Source organism: Carya illinoinensis, chromosome 7 (assembly GCF_018687715.1).
Source record: "Carya illinoinensis cultivar Pawnee chromosome 7, C.illinoinensisPawnee_v1, whole genome shotgun sequence".
NCBI lineage: Eukaryota > Viridiplantae > Streptophyta > Magnoliopsida > Fagales > Juglandaceae > Carya > Carya illinoinensis.
In genome coordinates, this window is record NC_056758.1 from 27,311,373 (window position 1) to 27,332,343 (window position 20,971).

At 37.1% G+C, this 20,971-nt stretch overlaps 2 protein-coding genes across 8 annotated transcripts in view; one reads left to right on the forward strand and one right to left on the reverse strand.

Annotated features, from left to right (window-relative positions):
• Positions 1-14,623, forward strand: part of LOC122317255 (piezo-type mechanosensitive ion channel homolog) — a 44,125-nt gene extending 29,502 nt beyond the window's left edge. For all 7 annotated transcript variants that reach the window (XM_043134235.1, XM_043134236.1, XM_043134237.1 and 4 more), the window contains 11 exons: positions 2,806-2,934; positions 3,160-3,333; positions 3,500-3,733; positions 4,224-5,771; positions 6,167-8,664; positions 9,206-9,601; positions 10,411-10,569; positions 12,383-12,892; positions 13,296-13,440; positions 13,544-13,688; positions 13,968-14,623. In XM_043134235.1, coding sequence (XP_042990169.1) covers positions 2,806-2,934; positions 3,160-3,333; positions 3,500-3,733; positions 4,224-5,771; positions 6,167-8,664; positions 9,206-9,601; positions 10,411-10,569; positions 12,383-12,892; positions 13,296-13,440; positions 13,544-13,688; positions 13,968-14,103 — 6,074 coding nt within the window. In that variant the 3' untranslated portion in view covers positions 14,104-14,623. The remainder of the gene's footprint in view (positions 1-2,805; positions 2,935-3,159; positions 3,334-3,499; positions 3,734-4,223; positions 5,772-6,166; positions 8,665-9,205; positions 9,602-10,410; positions 10,570-12,382; positions 12,893-13,295; positions 13,441-13,543; positions 13,689-13,967) is intronic.
• Positions 14,624-15,832: 1,209 nt separating this feature from the next.
• On the reverse strand, positions 15,833-20,971 carry LOC122317256 (methyl-CpG-binding domain-containing protein 4). The gene is made up of 2 exons (XM_043134243.1): positions 20,813-20,971; positions 15,833-16,498 (listed from the first exon to the last, which is right to left on the reverse strand). Exons 1-2 carry the CDS (start codon positions 20,852-20,854, stop codon positions 16,013-16,015), a joined length of 528 nt encoding a protein of 175 aa, XP_042990177.1. The 5' UTR covers positions 20,855-20,971; the 3' UTR covers positions 15,833-16,012.

A 20,971-nucleotide genomic window follows, 5' to 3' on the forward strand; every position in this document is an offset into this window, starting at 1 on the left:
CAGGATCCACCCATGATTGTTTGGGAGGTTTTTTGTGCAGTATCTGCTTCTAAACATTGTGTTTATTTATTGTTTTGTGCAGTATGTTAATCATATTGTTTGAACAGTTAAAGGAAATATTTTTTTGGTCAGATCAGGGTTGAACTTGGCCCAAACTCAAAGGGCTGGATCTAGATAACCGAGTTTGTGGGTTGGACTACTTAACCTAACTTGACGCTGCAGGCCAGAGTGAGTGAACCCAATCCAAATTGAAAATTATATAATGAGTAACAGCTCTAATTAACCCCTTGAGGGGATGATTAGGCATTTTTACTAATTCAATGGAATTAAGTTCAACTTAATTGGATGTTTGGAAAAGTTTTTCATCTCATCCCATCTCATTTCCTTCCCAAACATCAACACGTTCAAACTAATCATTACAACTTTCCCAAACTTTCAAATAAAAAAAAAAAAATCAACTTTTTCAAATCCAAAATATATATAATATATTTAACAATATTTTATAATATTTTTTATTCAACTTTTTTTTTCTCATCTCCCAAAACCCAATAAATGCTTAACTCAAATTATCTTACTACTATTCACAAACCATCTTACTACTATTTACAAAATTCTCATCTCATCTTATTCCCCAAGCATCTCCTAAACTTAAGAATTACACAGGCATTCACTGATATAATCAAAGCAGTAAATAAATGAACGTACAAGATTTTGGTTACCTAGTGGAAACTTCTGATGAACTCCTCAAAGATTAAAAATAAATAAATAAATAAAAGAAACTCCGGGTCATCCAAACTATAGAAATCCAATCCATTAGAAGACTTAAGTTATAATTTACTCACAAGCCCTTGTAACGAACTCTCTTTTGTGCCAAAAAAATGACATTTGCCTTATGCCGTAGCAGCTCCAAAATTTTTCTATCTTGGCTTCCCTTCCCAAAAGGTTGGGTGGCTTATTCTCCGGTGTTGAAAGTTTAAAACTTTGTGTGGCTGTGAACAACTCTAGCAGAGCACTTTCTTGGATCTCACAAACAAAAAATAACTCTCTTCTTAGCACACTAAACAAGAACTAAATGACTTCATACTTTCATGCTTAGAGGCCTTGTTATATAGAACTCAGAATCCTCAACATCATATGTTTTGAGCCTGTGGGTCCAAATGGTTATAGGTGACGACCGTTAGAAGTCTGTAGGGTTTTCAGGATTTCTCATGTGGCATGTCATGACATCTTGCTGTCCATCACATTCACCCTATGCAATGGTGACAATTTCCCAACTGTCACTATATCATCGCCTCCAACCACAGACATTGGTTTTATTCTAGGCCTGCCACACGAGCACTGTTGCACAACCAGGGAGAACAAAAACAAGCACTGAAAAAAATATCAAGAGTGTTACGAGAAGAAAAAAAATAAACCCTAAAGTTTTGTTCTAATACCATGTTAAGGATAGTGTTTGAACAAAAATGGAGAAAAGAAGATAATACCTTCCTTCTTATTTATCAAAAAAAGAAAAAGAAAAGAGAAGATAATACTTCATCGCTGTCAAGATCAAAGTTGACCTAATTTATTTGTTATAAAATAATCTCAATTTACTTTTCTAACCATAAATAAATTCTCCATGACAATATGTTTCTTGATGTTGTGTTTCTTTGTGTACATAACTTCATAAATTCTCCATATATTATTGATGTTGTGATCTCTTTATAGAGATCACTGTCTTCTTGTAGTGTGCATTTGTCTGTAAGAGATGGGGAGGTTTTGTGATTGCTTTGTTATTATTTGATTTTTCTCTTTGAAATTTGTTATTCAATAAATAAATACAATATTGTGACACTCTGGACAACTGAATCATTATTATCATTCTTATTGTTGTGTACGTAACTGAATAAATAAGCCATTTTACTTTGTATTGTTTCTTGAATAGAATACTTAAGAGATAGAGCAGTAGATAATTTTGTTTTCTTCTTATTTGCTGGTTTCACATTTTTCTAAACCTTTTTGATAAAAAGCTGTTTTAATTTAATACATAGATATTGGATTCACAAGTTCTGTTCCATCATTTGTTTTTTAGGCCATATCAAATTTGTAGCCATGCCTATTTGATTTTGTCTTGTTCTTTTGTAGCTTTTGCCTCAAACCATATCAGTTGTTGCAGATAAAATCCTTGATTTCTCAATTTTGTGTGATGTTGCTCTACATGCTTTGCTGCATTGCTTTGCACATTCCCTTCATTGGTTTCTCATATCAACTTTGTGAGTTTTAGTTTTCTGGACTCACTCTCTCCTGAAGCATCATGACTTATACACAATGGAGTGGGTGCAACTCTATATATAAAATTTTCCTCTATGAGTAAACAGAATTTACTCTTCCTCAATTATTGGGCCCCTTGTAAAAAGATATCATAGTTAGAAACTAAAGTATTATTAACACCAAGGTACAATACATTGGCCATATATAAAAAACCTTTATGGGTTTAAGTCAGTTAAACTTTTTTCATATTAAATTTATAGAGCATTAGGATATATATGGAAACTATAGAGAAGAAAATTAATATGATGTGTAGGCCATTCTGATGATAAATATAGTTTCATTGCTGCTGTGTCTCTTGGTTTCACATGGTCTCCTGACTTATTTGTATAGAGAAACTTCGGTGTCCCAGATTTGAAATTTTGATATCCTTTTTTCTGCAATGTTCAATTCTGTATTTTTAATCATGTTCTGCCTAACGATTTGTTCCATAGAATTCTGTAATCAGATTATACTACACTTCCATCTATGTTGTTTCTTCATATTCTTTAATCGCAGTGGAGGAAGAGACCAAAGTATTGATTGTTGCTGCAATTGCATGGGGACTGCGCAAAAGCTCTCGGGCTATAATGTTGGCTCTGATATTCCTCATTGCAATGAAACCCGGTTTCATCCATGCTGTATATAGTATGTGTTATCGGCTCACTATTAATATGTGTTGTATTAGTTCTGTTATTAGAAATAATCAATTTCATTATTTTAGTCATTAAATCAACTTATATCATAATGCTTTTTGTTTGTCATTCTTATAATGAATAAATCATTTTGATGTTACATGAGTTCGTGGCAATTTGCTGAAACTGTGTTATGTTCTGACCTGTGCTTTTTTTTTTTCTCTGATCTGTGCTTCAGTGATATTCTTTCTCATATATCTTCTGAGCCACAACATCAGCAGAAGGATACGCCAATCTCTTATTCTTTTATGCGAAGCTCACTTTGCACTATTGTACATTCTTCAGATTGATTTGATTTCTGATAGTTTGGAGCAAAAAGGCTCTTTAAGTATGGAAGTTCTATCGCAATTAGGTACACTTTTTTGTCTCCATTTTGGATTGTTATGTATGAAGTGGACATAGTTGTGGTAAATTATTTTCCATTTTAGAATCACTGATATGCTTATGATATCAAATCTTAATCTTTGAACCCAAAAGAATAATTTTTAAGCATTTCATTCTTATTTGAATTGATGCAGGTCTCCTTGACCATGATAGTTCCTGGGATTTCCTGGAAGTAGCTTTGCTTGCTTGCTTCTGTGCAATTCATAACCATGGGTTTGAGATGCTATTTTCATTCTCAGCATTTGTGCAGCACACCCCATGTCTCCCTATCGGATTCAGTATCTTGAAAGCTGGTCTGAACAAATCAGTTTTGTTGTCAGTGTATGCCTCCGCAACCACCAAATACAGTCATGATAATCCTTCTTATGGTATAATTTTGTCCTTAGCTTAATTATTTTCCTATTGACTTCCAACATATTTCTTCTTAGATGTTTGTGGTGGTGCTGTGCTCACTTAATTATTCTGTTATTTCTATTTGGATGTGTCAATTGAGTATGGTGAATTGTCTAGATAAAACTTGGATGATGCAGAATCAGATCCAATAAGCCTTCTTCCAATTATTTGTTCTGGGTTTGTGAATTAAAGCATGATCCATTACTGTTTTAAGATTATTTAATGAACACCTCTCAGCCTGATTTTAACCTTCTTTGAGATCGTGGGTTCTATGCTTGGATGAGATGATAGGAAAATTTGGTATGTAGTTTATTTTGTGTTGTTTTTAAAAGACATCAGTGTCTATATCCATTATATTTAGACAGCAGGGTCTATGCCATTACTAATTCAATTGCTAGTACTGTTATTTTTTATTTTTTATTTTTTTTTTTGTGTTATATGCTAATATGTTTTATCTTTTTCAAGAGAGAAGGATAGCATCGTTCCTCAGTGCAATTGGGCAGAAGTTTCTTTCAGTGTATAGATCCTGTGGAACTTTCATTGCGTTCTTAACTATTCTCATCACTGTGTACCTGGTGAGACCCAATCATACGTCATTTGGGTACTTATCCCTTGTCCTTTTTTGGATAATTGGAAGACAGCTTGTTGAGAGGACGGAAAGACAGCTATGGTTTCCTTTAAAAGCATACTCAATCATGGTGTTTCTCTTTATCTATTGCTTGAGCAGTTTCTCCAGCTTTGCGATGTGGCTATCCAGGTTGATAGACCTCTACTTCTATTTAGGCTACAACTCAGAAGCTTCACTGCTGGAAAATGTCTGGGAATCTTTGGCAGTCTTGATTGTAATGCAACTTTATAGCTATGAGAGAAGGCAAAGCAGGTATAACAGGGCAGTTGATTCAGATACCCTGGAAACTGGAGCACTTGGGTTTCTCAAACGGTTTCTTATTTGGCACAGCCAGAAGATCTTGTTTATTGCTTTGTTCTATGCATCGTTATCCCCAATTAGTGCACTTGGCTTTTTGTATCTGCTTGGCCTCATCATCTGTTCAACTTTACCTAAAGGTTCCCGGGTCCCATCCAAATCATTCTTAGTTTACACTGGATTTCTAGTGACAGCTGAGTATCTCTTTCAGATGTGGGGTGAACTGGCTGAGATGTTTCCTGGGCAGAAACATTCTGATCTTTCCATTTTTTTGGGTTTCTCTGTATTTAAGCCAGGCTTCTGGGGACTTGAATCAGGCTTGAGGGGAAAAGTGCTGGTAATTGCTGCATGTACTCTTCAATACAATGTCTTCCGTTGGTTGGATAAAATGCCAAGGGCTATTCTAAACAAAGGACAGTGGGAAGAGCCTTGTCCATTGTTTGTTTCGGAAGAGGATGTTTCAGCTGATGTTTCTATTTCTAATGAGGAAAATAAGCCATCATCAGATTCTGGTGTGCCTGTAGAACAAGAGGGAGTGACAAGCAATTCATGGCAGTTTTTCAACTCTGGTCTGTCTCAATCATCTAATCCTGTATCCTCCAAAACTGGCAGCAGTGATGGTGGCAGTGCTAGAAAATATACATTTGGGTATATCTGGGGAAGTACCAAGGAGAGTCATAAGTGGAACAAGAAGAGGATTCTTGCCCTGAAAAAGGAGAGGTTTGAAACACAGAAATCGCTCTTAAAGATATATTTGAAGTTTTGGATGGAGAATTTGTTTAATCTCTTTGGTCTTGAGATAAACATGATTGCCTTGCTTCTTGCCAGCTTTGCTTTGTTGAACGTCATCTCTATGCTATATATTGTATTGCTTGCAGTTTGCATTCTTCTGGATCGAAATATTATACGTAAATTGTGGCCGGTGTTAGTCTTCTTCTTTGCTTCTACTCTTATTCTCGAGTACTTTGCTATCTGGAAGAGTACTTTGCCTTATAGTGAAGATATTCGAATTGATTCTAATGTAGATTGCCATGACTGCTGGGGAATCTCTACTCAATATTTCCAGTATTGCAAGAACTGTTGGTTGGGTATGACTTTCTCGGCCATTCTCTAATTGCTTCTTATTCTATTGTACAGTGAATAAGTTCTCTCCTGAGATGGCCTAGATGTTCAGATAAATTTTAATCTTCCTGTTTTCTGTAATAAAAGTTATCCCCCTCGTTCTCTCTTATCTTTTATGCTCAGAAGAAATCCATTATAGATTTTTAATATGGATTTTAAAGGGCTTTTCGATTTTTTCCCACCATCAAACTGCAACCATTTGTTGGTTCCTTCAGTTTGGTTGAATGCTCAGACCAAGTCCTGATATCTTTTTGATTATCTCTTATGATTTTATGTTACTTTATTTGCTGTTTTTGTCTCAGTCTCTATTCATTTTAAGACATTTATCTTAACCCGTCCACGTTGTCTGCCACATTTTCAGGACTTATTGTTGATGATCCTCGAACACTTACCAGCTATTTTATGGTCTTCACGCTTGCTTGTTTCAAACTTCGTGCTGATCACTTGTCCAGTTTCTCAGGGTCATCAATATATCGCCAGATGATGTCTCAACGTAGAAACATGTTTGTGTGGAGAGATCTATCTTTTGAAACTAAAAGCATGTGGACTTGTCTTGACTACCTGAGGCTTTACTGCTACTGCCATCTTCTAGATCTTGTGCTTGCATTGATTTTGATTACTGGAACCCTCGAGTATGACATTCTGCACCTTGGTTATCTTGGCTTCGCTCTAGTTTTCTTTCGAATGAGACTCCAAATACTGAAGAAGAAGAACAAGATATTCAAGTTCTTGCGTATATACAACTTTGCTCTCATTGTTCTTTCTCTTGCCTACCAATCTCCTTTTGTGGGGGAGTTTAGTGCTGGGAAGTGTGAGACAGTGGATTATATATACGAAATGTTTGGATTCTATAAGTATGACTATGGATTCCGAATTACTTCAAGATCTGCGCTAGTTGAAATTATCATATTTGTGCTGGTGTCACTTCAGTCATATATGTTTTCCTCTCAGGAGTTTGACTACGTGTTCCGATATCTTGAAGCAGAACAAATTGGTGCCATTGTGCATGAGCAAGAGAAGAAAGCTGCATGGAAAACTGCACAATTACAGCATATTCGTGAATCTGAGGAGAAGAAACGCCAGCGTAACTTGCAAGTGGAGAAGATGAAATCTGAGATGCTCAACTTGCAAATCCAGCTTCACAGCATGAACTCAACTGCCAACTGCAATAGTGTTTCTCCACGCAGTGAAGGCCTAAGGAGGAGGAGTACTTCTATTATCTCTAATAATGATACTGGGACCCCTGATAAAGAAGAACTAATTCTTAGGAAACAAGAACAGATCATCAGAGAGGATTCACCATTCCCTTTTGAATTGTTTGAGTCTCCTGCTGCTACCAATGCAGGAAGTCCATCAGCTGCTGAGACTACAAAGTGTTCGGTGGGATCTCCTCATTGTGAAATCACTGAAGTTGAATTGGATAGCTCTGACGGTGCCTTTGTTGATTTCCACAAAAAAGAGAAAGTCCAAGTCCAGGCAAAGGAAAACCCATTGATATCTGCAGTACAGATTATAGGTGATAGTGTCTCCCAAGTGCAATCAATTGGAAATCAGGCAGTCAACAACCTTGTGAGCTTCTTGAACATAGGACAAGAAGATTCAGATATGAAACAGAACTTGTTTGCTGAGGATGGGGTATATGATGAGATGGAGAGCCAAAAATCAGAGTACTTGTCTTTGAATCGGTCATCTTCTCTGCAGTCTGATCAGAGTTCTGATGCTGCAAGTCTGCAGTTGGGAAGGATCTTCTGTCACATATGGTCCCAAATGCGATCCAATAACGATGTTGTGTGTTATTGTTGCTTTATTCTTGTCTTTCTTTGGAACTTCAGTCTGCTGTCAATGGTGTATCTTGCAGCTCTATTCTTGTATGCTTTATGTGTAAATACCGGCCCAAGCTCAATCTTCTGGGTTATCATGCTAATCGTCACAGAAGTTAATATTTTGCTTCAGTATCTGTACCAAATTATCATCCAGCACTGTGGTTTAAGAATTGACTCAGACCTACTTCGAGAGCTGGGATTCCCTGCACATAAAATAATGTCATCCTTTGTGGTCAGCTCTTTACCTCTTTTCCTTATCTACTTATTTACCCTCATACAGAGCTCTATAACTGCAAAAGATGGTGAATGGATGTATTCTACAGACTTCAATTTTTGTAAGAAGAGTGCTCTCTATAGAAAAGAGGTTCTTGTGAAGTATAGCTTGAGTGAGAGCACAATGGGAGTTCTACAGATAATTAAAAATATGGTAAAATTGACATTCAGAAGCATCTTTAGGTATGGGAAATCGTTGACACAGGGTGCAGAGTCTCCTCCTTACTTTGTTCAGGTGTCTATGGATGTCAAATCATGGCCAGAGGATGGGATTCAACCAGAGAGGATTGAGTCTGGAATAAACCACTTGCTAAGAATTGTCCATGAGGAAAGATGCAAATCACAAAACCCTAGCCTGTGCCCTTTTGCTAGTAGGGTTCATGTTCAAAGCATTGAAAGAAGTCAAGAAGACCAAAATGTGGCACTAGTTGTTTTTGAAGTGGTATATGCATCACCTTTGACAGAGTGTGCTTCTGCAGAATGGTATGAGTCACTAACTCCAGCAACTGATGTAGCAAAGGAGATTCTTAAAGCACAGCATGCTGGGTTTGTCAAAGAAATTGGATTCCCATACCCTATACTCTCTGTAATTGGGGGAGGCAAAAGAGAAGTTGATCTGTACGCCTACATATTTGGTGCAGATTTGATTGTATTTTTCCTGGTTGCTATTTTCTACCACTCAATCATAAAAAATAATAGTGAATTCCTTGATGTCTATCAGCTTGAAGATCAGTTTCCAAAAGAGTTTGTCTTTATCCTAATGGTAAGTTTACTGATATTGTTTCTTTCATGTTTTCTGCCATGCTTTAAATTTTGAAAATCAAGATTCTGAAAACTGACAGTAGGGTTACAAATTTGAAGTTCTATGTGCCAACTGATGTTAATACCACCTTTGACTCATTTCTTGGGCCTGAGAAATGGATCATGAAGCTTCAAAACCACATTTCAAAAAAAAAAAATAGATTTGAAAATTTCTCAACTGGAAAATAGTTGTCCCAAACTTCGCCTGTGTTTTGCTTGATCGACTCATGCCATTGTCCCACAGAAAGATAATTTGAATATCCTTGTTTGGAATTTTTATGAAAGTACCGAATAATCTATTGGCTACAGAATTTTAGTTAAATTTGAATAATGAGTTTTTTCCCTTATCTAAAAGATTAATGAATTTATAGACCCTTCACCCCTTGGTTTACTTAGTAGAATGTTGCCATATGAATGATTAGTTCTTTATGTTTCATATGGTTTAATCTGGCTGGGATATTCATGTTTATTTCCTAACAGGCTTGAATGATAATTCCCTGCAGATTATCTTTTTCTTGATTGTGCTTGATCGAGTAATTTACCTGTGTTCATTTGCCATGGGAAAAGTAGTTTTCTACCTTTTCAACCTCATCCTCTTCACATATTCAGTTACAGAGTATGCTTGGCACATGGAGCCTTCTCAACAACATGCTGGAGGGTTAGCACTCCGTGCTATATACCTTGCTAAAGCCATTTCCTTGGCACTGCAGGCTATTCAAATTCGATATGGGATTCCTCATAAAAGCACTTTGTATCGTCAGTTCTTGACCAGTGAAGTTTCAAGAATTAATTACTTAGGCTATAGACTTTACCGTGCTCTGCCCTTTCTATATGAATTGCGATGTGTTCTTGACTGGTCGTGCACAACAACATCTTTGACCATGTATGACTGGCTGAAGGTGAGTTCTTGAAATACATATCTTTGAGCGCTACCGTTAAACCTATTCATGCTTTACTGAGTCTAACCTTCGACACTACACTACCGTTCATTACCTTCTGAAAACAGTACCAACTGGCCTTATATCATTGTTTATTATCATCATTCTGTAATTACCAACAGTGCCAAAATTGTTGTTTAATGGATTCTTCTAAACCTATTTGTGAAGCATACACATTAATGTCATTTGTCTCTTCCGCTAAAAACAAAGTTTACTGACAAAAGTCAATCTTGTATTTTCTCAACCCCAACAGCCTACTCTTTTAGACTTGTTACATATATCCCTAACTTCTATTGGTATTCTTCCCTGTGTATAATACCTTATATTTACCCTCAATTTCTCTAAATTCCTCACTTAGCCACAAAACAGAAATGAAATGAAATCTATGGAAGTGATATTAAGGTGACATGGCATCATTTCAATTGAAAAGAATATCAACATTGAAGGTAGTTCATTTTGAACATGATTATACATCTTGCTGAATTCTTGAACAATGTTCTTCCTTTCGTATAAATTTGCATATTGTACGCCATCTTATGCAATTTGAGAAGCGGAAAAAAATATAATTTGAGAAGGTTGTATTTTCCTGACTATGGTGCAGAATAGGACCTTAAAAAATGACGTTAAGGCCACCTGTCCTTTGTTATCAAAACAATCTTGTTCTCTCATCAGTACTTTACAGCTTGTTCAGTATTTTGTTTTCAGTATAGGCGTTGGACTGGATAATTTGGATGTTCATATCTGAAACTGATACATGGCTTTCTTCGTAGTTGGAGGACATACATGCAAGCTTGTACCTTGTAAAATGTGATGCAGTCTTGAATAGAGCTAACCACAAACAAGGAGAAAAGCAAACAAAAGTGACCAAATGTTGCAATGGGATATGTCTGTTCTTCATATTAATCTGTGTGATCTGGGCCCCCATGCTGGTAAGCAATTTTAAGAGTGGTTGATGGTCTCTCAATTACTAATGATATTGAGATTAGAAAAGGAAGTGCATGTGAGCTTCAAGATGATTCCTTTAAATCATAGTTAATTACAGAAACTCTTCTGGAAAGATGATCTTCATTGATAGTAAAAAGTTTAATACCTCAAGGGTTTAATATGCTTGAAAATACTCATCATATGCGTCTTACAGAGACATGCCTGATTGTGACTTTTCTATTCATGGATTGAATTTAAATGATTGTTGATTCCCATTACTATTGTGAGAAAATGTAAAAAGCTAATTATGTTTGCCTTTAGATCTTGATTGAACTGAATTTAAGTTTCAGATGTCTGCCACATATTGCTTCCAAATCCATACTACAATATATGTTAGATGTGAGATATATATACACGTGCATGCACATGCAATAATTATGTGCTCCACATACAGTATAAGGATATGGCCACGATATTCTGGGTACTATTTTAAAGAATAGTTATTATATTGCTCGTTCTTTCTACAATTACAGTATGTATCCAAACTTCAAAAACAATCAAAAGTAAAATCAGGAGGATCTTGGTTGAATGGATTCATGCCTTTCATGTTCTCTGAACTATTAACATTCTTAAAGTAACCAGGATGGGAATGGGGATGCTAAAGGAGTGCCATGTTCTTGTGGCATTTTTTATGAAGTGCTAAGGGAGTCAACTTAGAATTGGCTGTTCCACTTCCGGTGGTCTGAATGTGTGTGTGTGTGTGTGTGTGTGTGTACAGATATATCTTATTCCATTTGCACGTTTTGTTTTTCTGGATGGAGAAGCTTCATATAAAAACGTGTAGACCTTGCAAAGAGGAGGAAACTTCATGAGTTTTGTGTGTTTGTGAGTACGTGTGTGTGTAATTCGATCTTATAGAGCACAAAGAAGCACCCAAGTACACAAGGTGTATAAAGGGAATGAACCCCGCAAAAATAAGGGAAGCCAGAGCTACTCTGAGTTGTGAACTAGACATAGCTTTTTAAACACTACAAAAATAAGCTCCTCCACTGTTGACTCACATTCTTTGAAGTTTTGTGCATTTCATTCCTTCCAAAAATAGCACATCAGACATGAAGGAACCATTCTCCAACCTTCCGCACTGCAGTGGCCCACATTCTGACTACAAATAGCTAGTGACTCTGCCACCCTCCAAGCAATGCCAAAAAGTTAAAAAACCAAGGCCCACACTCTTCTAGTTACTTGGCACTGAATCAATAAGTGGTCAACTGTTTTCCCCCTCTTTTGCACGTGTAAGACGAATCCATTGCTGATTCTCCTTTGCAGGTTGTCCATAATAAGGATCCTCCCTAATGCAGCTGTCCATACAAATAATGCCACCTACAGTGGGGTTTTGTTCTTCAACGCTTTTCCAAGTAAAAGTAGTACTTGTGGGTATATAGCATTGTAAAAATTCTGAACTGCAATGGAGGGGCGCAAAAAGGTCCAGAGAGTGTTGCTTAAACTGTTAAACACCAAAGAAGATCCTGAAAGTGCATCAATCCTTAAAATATCTTCATATCTACCAGATCTCCCATTGTTGAAAACTAGCTTCTCAATTGGCCTGTTGAAACACATCTGTTGGCTCTCGTTAGCTGTCTTTTAGAGTAATTAGAGCAGAACCAATCATCTTATGGTTTCTGTTAAATTACAAGGAAAATTTTCTCTTTAGATCTGTTGCATTGTATTGAGCATATTTTCAATAGCAGGTATGCATGATCCTTTGTTCACCGCCGGTGCATTTTAATTGTGCATGGACCTTTTATTTTGTCCTTACAGATGTATAGCAGTGGCAACCCTACAAACATTGCCAACCCTGTTAAAGATGCCAGTGTTCAGGTTGATATTAAAACAGCAAGTGGAAGATTGACTTTGTATCAGACCACTCTTTGTGAAAAACTCCAATGGGATAACCTCAATGCTGATATTGATCTTGATCCTCGAGGTGTTTTGGACACATATAATAAGATTGATATCCAGTTGATATGCTGCCAAGCCGATGCCAGTATATTGTGGCTTGTTCCCACAACAGTTCAGACGAGATTCATTCAGTCCCTTGACTGGGAGACAGAAATGGATATTATTTTTACTTGGGTGCTTACAAGGGACAGACCGAAAGGCAAGGAAGTTGTCAAATATGAAAGAACTATTGACACTCCAGATCTTCCAAAAAGATCAGATGTTCAAAAAGTTCTTAATGGCTCTATGAATAGCTTTAGGATATGTAATATATATCCTAGATATTTTCATGTTACTGGTTCTGGTGACATCAGACCTTTGGAACAAGAGGTATGCTACACCACATCTAAGTTTTTTCCTTAATTTCCAGTTTTGTCTTGTGTTTGTGTGTGTGTGTGAGTGTGTGTGTGTTAAATGTTGGCTTGTAAATCAGTTATTGTTGGAATATGATGATATAACAATTTTGCAATGGGAAGCCATATCCATGTTGCTGATAAGAGGTATTTCTGTATGTAATAATTGTTAATCTCTGACTATAGTAGTAAAATCTTCTCCATCATATCTTAGTTTCTCTTGCATTTGATTGATTTTCTCTTTTATTTTTCTGTTTTTTTTAATTAGAAGATGGAATACAATTCACAGAGGCTATAGCATCCATTACATAATTGTCATTTGTACTTTAATTTTAGACCTTGGAAAGAGATTAATCAAGAAAAATGCAAATAATTTACAGGAAATATCTGTTAGTGCGGATCTTTTCATAAATCGTGGAACCAATGAATGGTGGTCGTTCCGTGATGTCAATTCCTCGGATGTAACTGGGTGTGGAGGTTTGACAGGGCCCATGGCTGTCATCTTTTCTGAGGAAACACCTCCTCGTAAGCTCTGAAGGATTTATGTCATCTATGGATATTGATTTTATTTTATTTTTTATTCTCTTTTATTTAACTATGTACTATTAATGGTGAAATAATGTTTCAGAAGGTATTATTGGTGACACTCTCAGCAAGTTCAGCATATGGGGGCTGTACATAACATTTGTTCTTGCAGTCGGCCGGTTTATCAGACTTCAATGCTCTGACTTAAGAATGAGAATCCCCTTTGAAAACCTTCCTTCGTGTGATAGGTATGGCAGCTTTATTTTAGACCAATATTTTATGTCATTCCCCAAAAAACAATGCCTCCTTATAAGAAACTCTCATGACAAAATCATGTTTAAATTTCATTGTCGGCGGATGAAAACATGATAGTGTCCCCATTTTCTCTGCAAGTTCAATTGCATAGTTTTCCCCTTGTTAACTCTTTCTCCATAGAAGATGAATAATGCAGATCCGAGAAAAGTGTGTTTTGACAGCTTAATAGTAAGCCTATTATTAGTTTCTTCTTATGCGGTGTTTTTGTGTAGGTTGATGGCCATCTGCGAGGATATATATGCTGCGAGAGCAGAGGGTGAACTTGGAGTAGAAGAGGTTCTTTACTGGACGCTGGTGAAGATTTATAGGTCACCACACATGCTGCTTGAGTACACCAAAACTGACTAGAACCCAAAAGTCAAATGCTGCTTTCATATTAGCCAACAAAAACTTCACAGGGTTTTGATGCTAACATTAGGTTTGACTAACACCCCAGGTAAAACAGAAAAAGAAACTAACATTCAGCTATAGTGGTAGTGATACAACCAATCATGAGTAGTCTCGTTGTGGTCCCGGCAACCTATCTGGCCATAGTACTTTCCAGAGGACCTCTGGTCTCCATTGAAGAGGATTCGATTACAGAATTCTGCATGTCTATCATGCAGGCATTCTTGCAACTTCTTGTCTAAATTTCCACTTCAGGTGTCTGCGAAGCTTCTGGTCAGAGTAACAATTGTCATGACTGAATGATTCAGACCAAGTTTTTCTTTTTCTCTTCTATTTATAGAATTTACTAGTTATCCATGTATTAGCGCTCGAACTGTTATGGATCATAGGAGGGCAGGACATCTTACAAGTTCATGTGCATGCATTCATAGGGAGGAACATTTGTATATAACATCTCTATTAACCAATTTCCACGATAAAATGTCTCTCCTTCAATTCTAAGTGGCAAGGATTCTTGGGAGCATCTTCCTCCCTAGTCCGAACCTTGCAAACAAGAAAAAATTTATTCATTATCATGTGAATCATCATCTTCTTATCATGTCATGATGTGACATTAAATGATAAGTTTACAAGTGAAATATTATAAATAACTTTCAATCATCTAATGTCACATTATTAGATGATGATAGGATAATAAGAATTGAGATAATGAGTAGCATTACCTGCAAATGTTAATACCATATAGTCTCATCTTCATTGATGAAACTATGTTCCATTGATGAAAAGTGGATTTACTTGTGATATGGGCACATTACACGTGTCTGGAGTTTAAAGGGTAAGAGGCATATTGTGAGGTACTAAGGTGGTTTCAGTCAATCATCATTAAAAATAAAAAATAAATTTAAAAAAAAAAAAAAAAAAAAAAAAAAAAAAAAAAAAGAAAGAAAGAAAGGAGTCTCTACAACTTACCCTCTAAGAAACAGGTAGTCGACTTTTTATAGGGCTTTCTAAATTTTTGCCTTTGTATAGACATGCAATCTCAATCCATCCACCGTATTCTAATGCCTATGGACAAAATCAGGGCTTCTGGAGCAAAATGCATAATTTACATAACATGCCAATGGCCTTCGTATTCAATTCAAATAAATCTACAAGTCAAGAAAGAAATGGTTCTCTTTTCCAGGCAATTTTTAAGGGAACGCAAAGCCTAGTCTTTGTTGGGGTTGCGACCCACAAACCCTATTGAGAGTTTTGTTATATATAATTACTTTTACGTATTCTTTATTCATTTCATTAATGTGATTGACCAAAATAGATATTTTATACTAAAAAAATAAAATAGCCTAATATATTAGTAGAATGCATAAAAAATACGTAAAAGTGATTACACATAAAATTTTTGTTCAACAAAACTTTTGCTGGTGTTAGTGAACCGTTCTGGACCCTGAGAGAATCTGCGTAGCAAGTACAATTGATCACATATAACATGGCACAACGCAATTACTCGATTGCAGGATGCCCGCGGTTCCTTGCTCCCATCCCCCCTTCCACATCCTGAGGATGCAAATTTGGGTGCCTCTTTGCTAGGATCACTGCAAGTTCTCCGACTAATTCTCAAGACAAAAGACGGGACTCCAGGGTGCAGATTCCCTTTAAAAGGAAAATTGGATGACCTTCACCCCTTAGGATCTGATCAAATGAATTATCCCAAATTTTCTTTTTAAATGACAAGGAATCTCAGAGATCATGCAAACACAATGTCTATATCCGGTTAATGCCAAGAATATACAAACAACATCCTTACTAGATTAATCTAAAACACACAGGCTTTCGGAAATGGCTGTCCCGCAAAATGATCTCAACTCAAAGATCATCCTTCGATGCTTTTAAGTCTTTTATTACTGCTACCATTAGCAGAAGCCTTTCTCACAACATGCTCTGGAATTGTTTCTTCCATTATCTTTGGCGTACTAAAATCAAAATCTGCAAGAGACACATCTTCGTATTCTGGATTTTCTTTAATAAACTGTGCAATCTCATTACGTGTTCGACATTTTTTACCTGTGGGTGTAGAATAGTAAGAATCCAATTTAGAGAAATCTTTTCTTACGATCAAGATTCTCTTAAAACCTTCTGGAGTCTTTGGGATGTTAGGCTTGTCAATGACCCAGGTCCGACTGGCATCATACTCGATATCCGCAGGATCCTCACAAGACACATCCGGCTTTCTGTCACAATAAAATGGTTCCTCGATGAATTTACTTCTGATGTCTTCAAACTCTACTTGTGTATCAAACAGCCTCCATTTAAAGCATTTTCCACACTGCGCAGCATATTTACTAATCGAATGCGATCGCTGTCATGAAAATATAAAAGCATATTATTGTGCAGCAAAATGCTCCGATAAAACAACACATGCTTCTTAACCTGGTGAATCAATCCAATAATTAATACGGGCCTCCCGTTTTTGCTCTCTTCAACCAGCTTGGATTAGTGATTTAAAAACTTTCCTCAAAAAGAGTATTTATACTGTGCCAGCAAAACATAGCCTAGCAAAATAGAAGAGTACGGCATCTGTCTTCTTTTTTTACCATTTTTCTTCTCCTACCATGTTAACAAAGAAAGCAAAGATAGCAAGCAGACACGTTATTCATTAAAGCCAGACAAACCCAAATGGCATTCATTAATACTCATTCTGTCATCCAAGTTATGGCCAAAACAAAAACAGCATCCCAGACTCCAGTTAATTTCAATACCTTTAACTACTCAAATGTTTCAATTTGCAAGTTGTAGAAGTCCAAAGAGCAAAGATTAGCCATGGAGCCATCACTCGTGCAGCTGTAGTCCAAATTCATTAAAAAAAAGTACCAATATGGAATGAGTTTCGCTTTGGAGCGGTACTTACCATTTAAAGCCTTATAGCAGCACCCAAAAACAAACTGACATCTCGGCATCGTTCAAAGTAAAAACCATGAGGATGACTACATCAGATTCTTACCTAAAATACCCTAAAACGTATTTTTCTCTCTAGTACACACTACCCAAACGTTGTGCCCCTTTGTTATTCTCCACCAATCGCCGCAACCAGCCAGTCCGACACAAGGCAGCCCGACACAGCCACCCAATCCGAAGCCAACTAGTTTGATGCCACGCAGTCTGATGCCACCCAAATATGCATGTCTTAAAAAACCTAGCTTTGTGTCTCAAGTGTCTATCCGGATTCACCGCACTCCTCCAAACATAATAATTATACACCTAGTTTTTTTTAAGATAATAATGCAAAGATGAATCCGAATGTCATGAACAAAATTATGCTTCCCTGGAAAGAATTTACAATTCACCAAAGACCAAAAACAAAAAAACAAAAACAAAAACAAAAACAAAAAAAATGTGAAGGTGGGGTTAGGAGGAGATTTGAAATTACACATGGGTTTTTTTCTTTCGTGCTACTACTTGAACTTGAAGCTCTCTACCGGATGTTCAGGTTGCCCAGCAACGTAATCGAGGAGTCCATCTCCGGCCTTGTCGTCGCCTTGGACGTCCGTGCCCTTACTGAAGTCTAGTCGAAGAAGATCACGGTGAATAGGAAGTTTGCGGCGGAGAGAAAAAGGGACCAGAAGTAAGCCAAGATGGTGATGAAACTGGGTGCTACAAGGACGATGGAGACGATGGTCAGAGAGAGAGAGAGAGAAGATGTTGTGGAATTTGTACTCGAGAAGCTTTTTTGGGATCTCCATGGCCTCTTGGGTTTGGCAGAGAGAGAAGGGTGAGGGAGGGATCTGGGTTTCAACGGGGCTGAGGGACCTGGGTTTCGGTGTGGTGCGGTCCCATTCTTAGGGCTTGTTTAAATTCAGAGTGTTTCAGTTCATCTCATTTCATCATTACAATTTTTTTAAATTTTTATACAAAATATAATAAACAATTCAATTTTTTCAAATCCCAATTCAACATTTTCAAATCCCAAAACAATAATATTATTCTAACAATATTTTATTCAACTTTCAACTTTTATCTAAAACCATCTCATCTAATCTCACTACTATCCAAACTAGCCCTTAGTCTAATGGGTGGGCTATGTGGCAGAATAACATTGGAGGTTGTTTTCAGCTCTTTAATAAATTGACCACTTAGAAATTATTCTCATGAGCCTATAACCCACACAATGCGTGAATCATTATTTATACTGAATTTTATAAATCTAAATAATTCATTATACATAATCACTAACACAATTATTAAAAAAATGTATATCAAACCTGTGTAATGTATAGATAAATTGTATATACCATAAACATAGTTAGACTCACCTGTTTTATTTTCCATTCATGGAAAATTATGAATAATTTTCTTGTGTCTTGGTAAAATGAGTCACATTTTATTTCTTTAGTGAGGCACGAATGAGAGTAAGGAAAGTTTCATACCTCATCGGCCTCTCAGTTACCCCGCAGAGATCCCGAATTTTCGCCACGTTGCCCCTCATCAACATTTGCACCGTCAACGTCATCAATGTCATTGTTGGCACTACTAGTAGTATGAAGCAATTCGGCCTGCAAGGTCTCTCTCTTCATGCGGAGCTTATCTTTCTCAGCCGAATCCTCTCTTCAGATTCAATGGCCAAAGATATCAATCCCACCACATCGATCTCCATACGCCCTAGAATAAGACATAATTCAAAGGGCACGAAATCAAACTAGATCTTAACCCTAAATACGCCTTTTTTCCTTCGTGAGCTGAGTTCTATACCATCCATGGATGAAGAAACCCTACCACAGTTATATTAATGGTTGAAATAACATAGTTATATTAATGGTGCTTGGCTATTTGGTTGCCTCTTCGCGTTTTTAATATTTTCATAGCAAATCAAACCGCCGATGCAGTAGCCGACGTGATTTTGTGGAGTGATGGAAATGGTGTGCCCGTGTATAAAGACTATGCCGTTTTGATGCCGAAGGAACCGAGAAGAAAGTGGGTTATAGGCTAGAATTTTTGGTGCCGAAGTTTGAGACAAAGGTGAAGCAGAGCATTGCAGAACTCGGAAGAATTTCAACCTATCTGCCCGAGGACGTGGTGGTGAGAACTCTCTCATGTATGCCTCCAAAATCCTTGATCCAATTCAGATCCATCCCCAAAGATTGGCTTTTTCTCATCGGGAACCCTAATTTCTTCTCCAAAAGCCTCCTTCCAATAACTGTTTTTCTTATTTTTCACGTAATCATCCCTCCCCCTCTGAACTCACCTCTTGGATTTCTCTCCCTTTTTTCGCGTCATTGATGCCATCTATAACTTCCCTTTGTATATAATATGGCAACTTTAAGTGAGGCCACATGCTTTGTTTTAGGAAACCAAGACAGGGCATTATAGGGAACTTCACAATTGCACCGGTTGCTCCTCCGCCTCCCATGTATGTCCATGCAGTGTTACATCACCGAAAGTCGCCCTCTATCGCATCCTGCCCTCCCCTAACCGACACAACAAACTACCAAGTTGATGTGCCCCTTCGCCGGTTGCGTGTCGCCCAACTACACTGAAGCCATCCTTGCCACATACATCCACTGCACCACCCTCGTTGGAACGTCTCATTTTTTCATGCTTAAGCACATCTCCACCGTTCTAGAACTCATGGAAAGGGTACGGCATTTCATGCAAAAAGCAAGGATACGGCGTTTCATTTCATGATGCTTGATTAAGCACGTCTCCACCATTATGGAACATTGCGCCATTCGGTGTATAAGTGGTGCTAGTGCATGGGTGAGAAACCGCGCAGATAAGCCGAATATTACGGACTGAATGCCAAGTCATCAATTAAAACTTGGCTTTTATATAATTAAATAGCTTTTATATAATTAAATAGATATGGAATTGCATATAACGAGCCATCCAAAGAGGCAGAAGTATCAAAGCATTTAATATCACGTGGAAGGTAAATTCAGAAATTTATCACCATATTAGTACTTGGGGAAAGATCCCGAATGACTACTGGGCTAAATCTTCAAAGTTGTTATTAACTAGAAATTAAGTATACTACTCATTCTAAGCAAGTTTATCTTTTATCAGGAGGAACACTACATTCTCCAATTACATACTATAAAATCACTTGTTAAACATCCTAATATAATCAAAATCCCGACAAACCAAATCCAATCACACAAACACACCATTAAAATTTTCATTTCTTTATTTATTATTGTAATCGTGTAAGAAACAACAAGTTTCAATTTTCTGGGGGGAATAGGAACCACAAGCCTCCACCATCACATCACGAAATTCATGGGTACTGTAAACTCCATTCCGCACAAACAAACAATTAAATGAGAAAAGGACCAATTTCCAGTAATTCAATCCCACTAACCCTCTTTTTAATTGCTGAGAAAACTAATGAAAATAAAACAAACACAATTAGAAAAGTATCTAATAAAGAATCCTAATAATTAAAAGTGTATTTTATACATCTGTTTCGGTTACCCCCAAAGCGATTAATTCGGTTCGATTTAGTTGAACGCAGTCGTAACATCCAAGGGCAAGCAAACAAAAGATAAAACAATGAACAATATTCCTTTCTTTCCTAATTTTCAACAACACAGATAAAAGATTTGGATATTTCGCGAAAGACCCTTAACCTCGAAGATGAAAATACATCGGATGTTGGGAAAACGTAATCTGGGAATCCTACCTTGGACAAGGATTTGGGCGTTTCTTGGCTGTTGTCCTTCATTGCGCCTGCCTCTCTCTCTCTCTCCCTGTGTTTTTTCTTCGCCCTGAGGAAGAAGAATAAAAGCACCCACTGAGGGACACGTATGCGTCATGCGGACTGTCACGTGTAGGGAGGAGG

Excerpts from the sequence above, each read along its gene's own strand:
- LOC122317256 (XM_043134243.1), bottom strand. The coding sequence starts at position 20,854 with ATGAAGGACAACAGCCAAGAAACGCCCAAATCCTTGTCCAAG. Across the intron at positions 16,499-20,812 it reads CGCCCAAATCCTTGTCCAAG|CGATCGCATTCGATTAGTAA; the intron begins GTAGGATTCCCA and ends TTTTCATGACAG.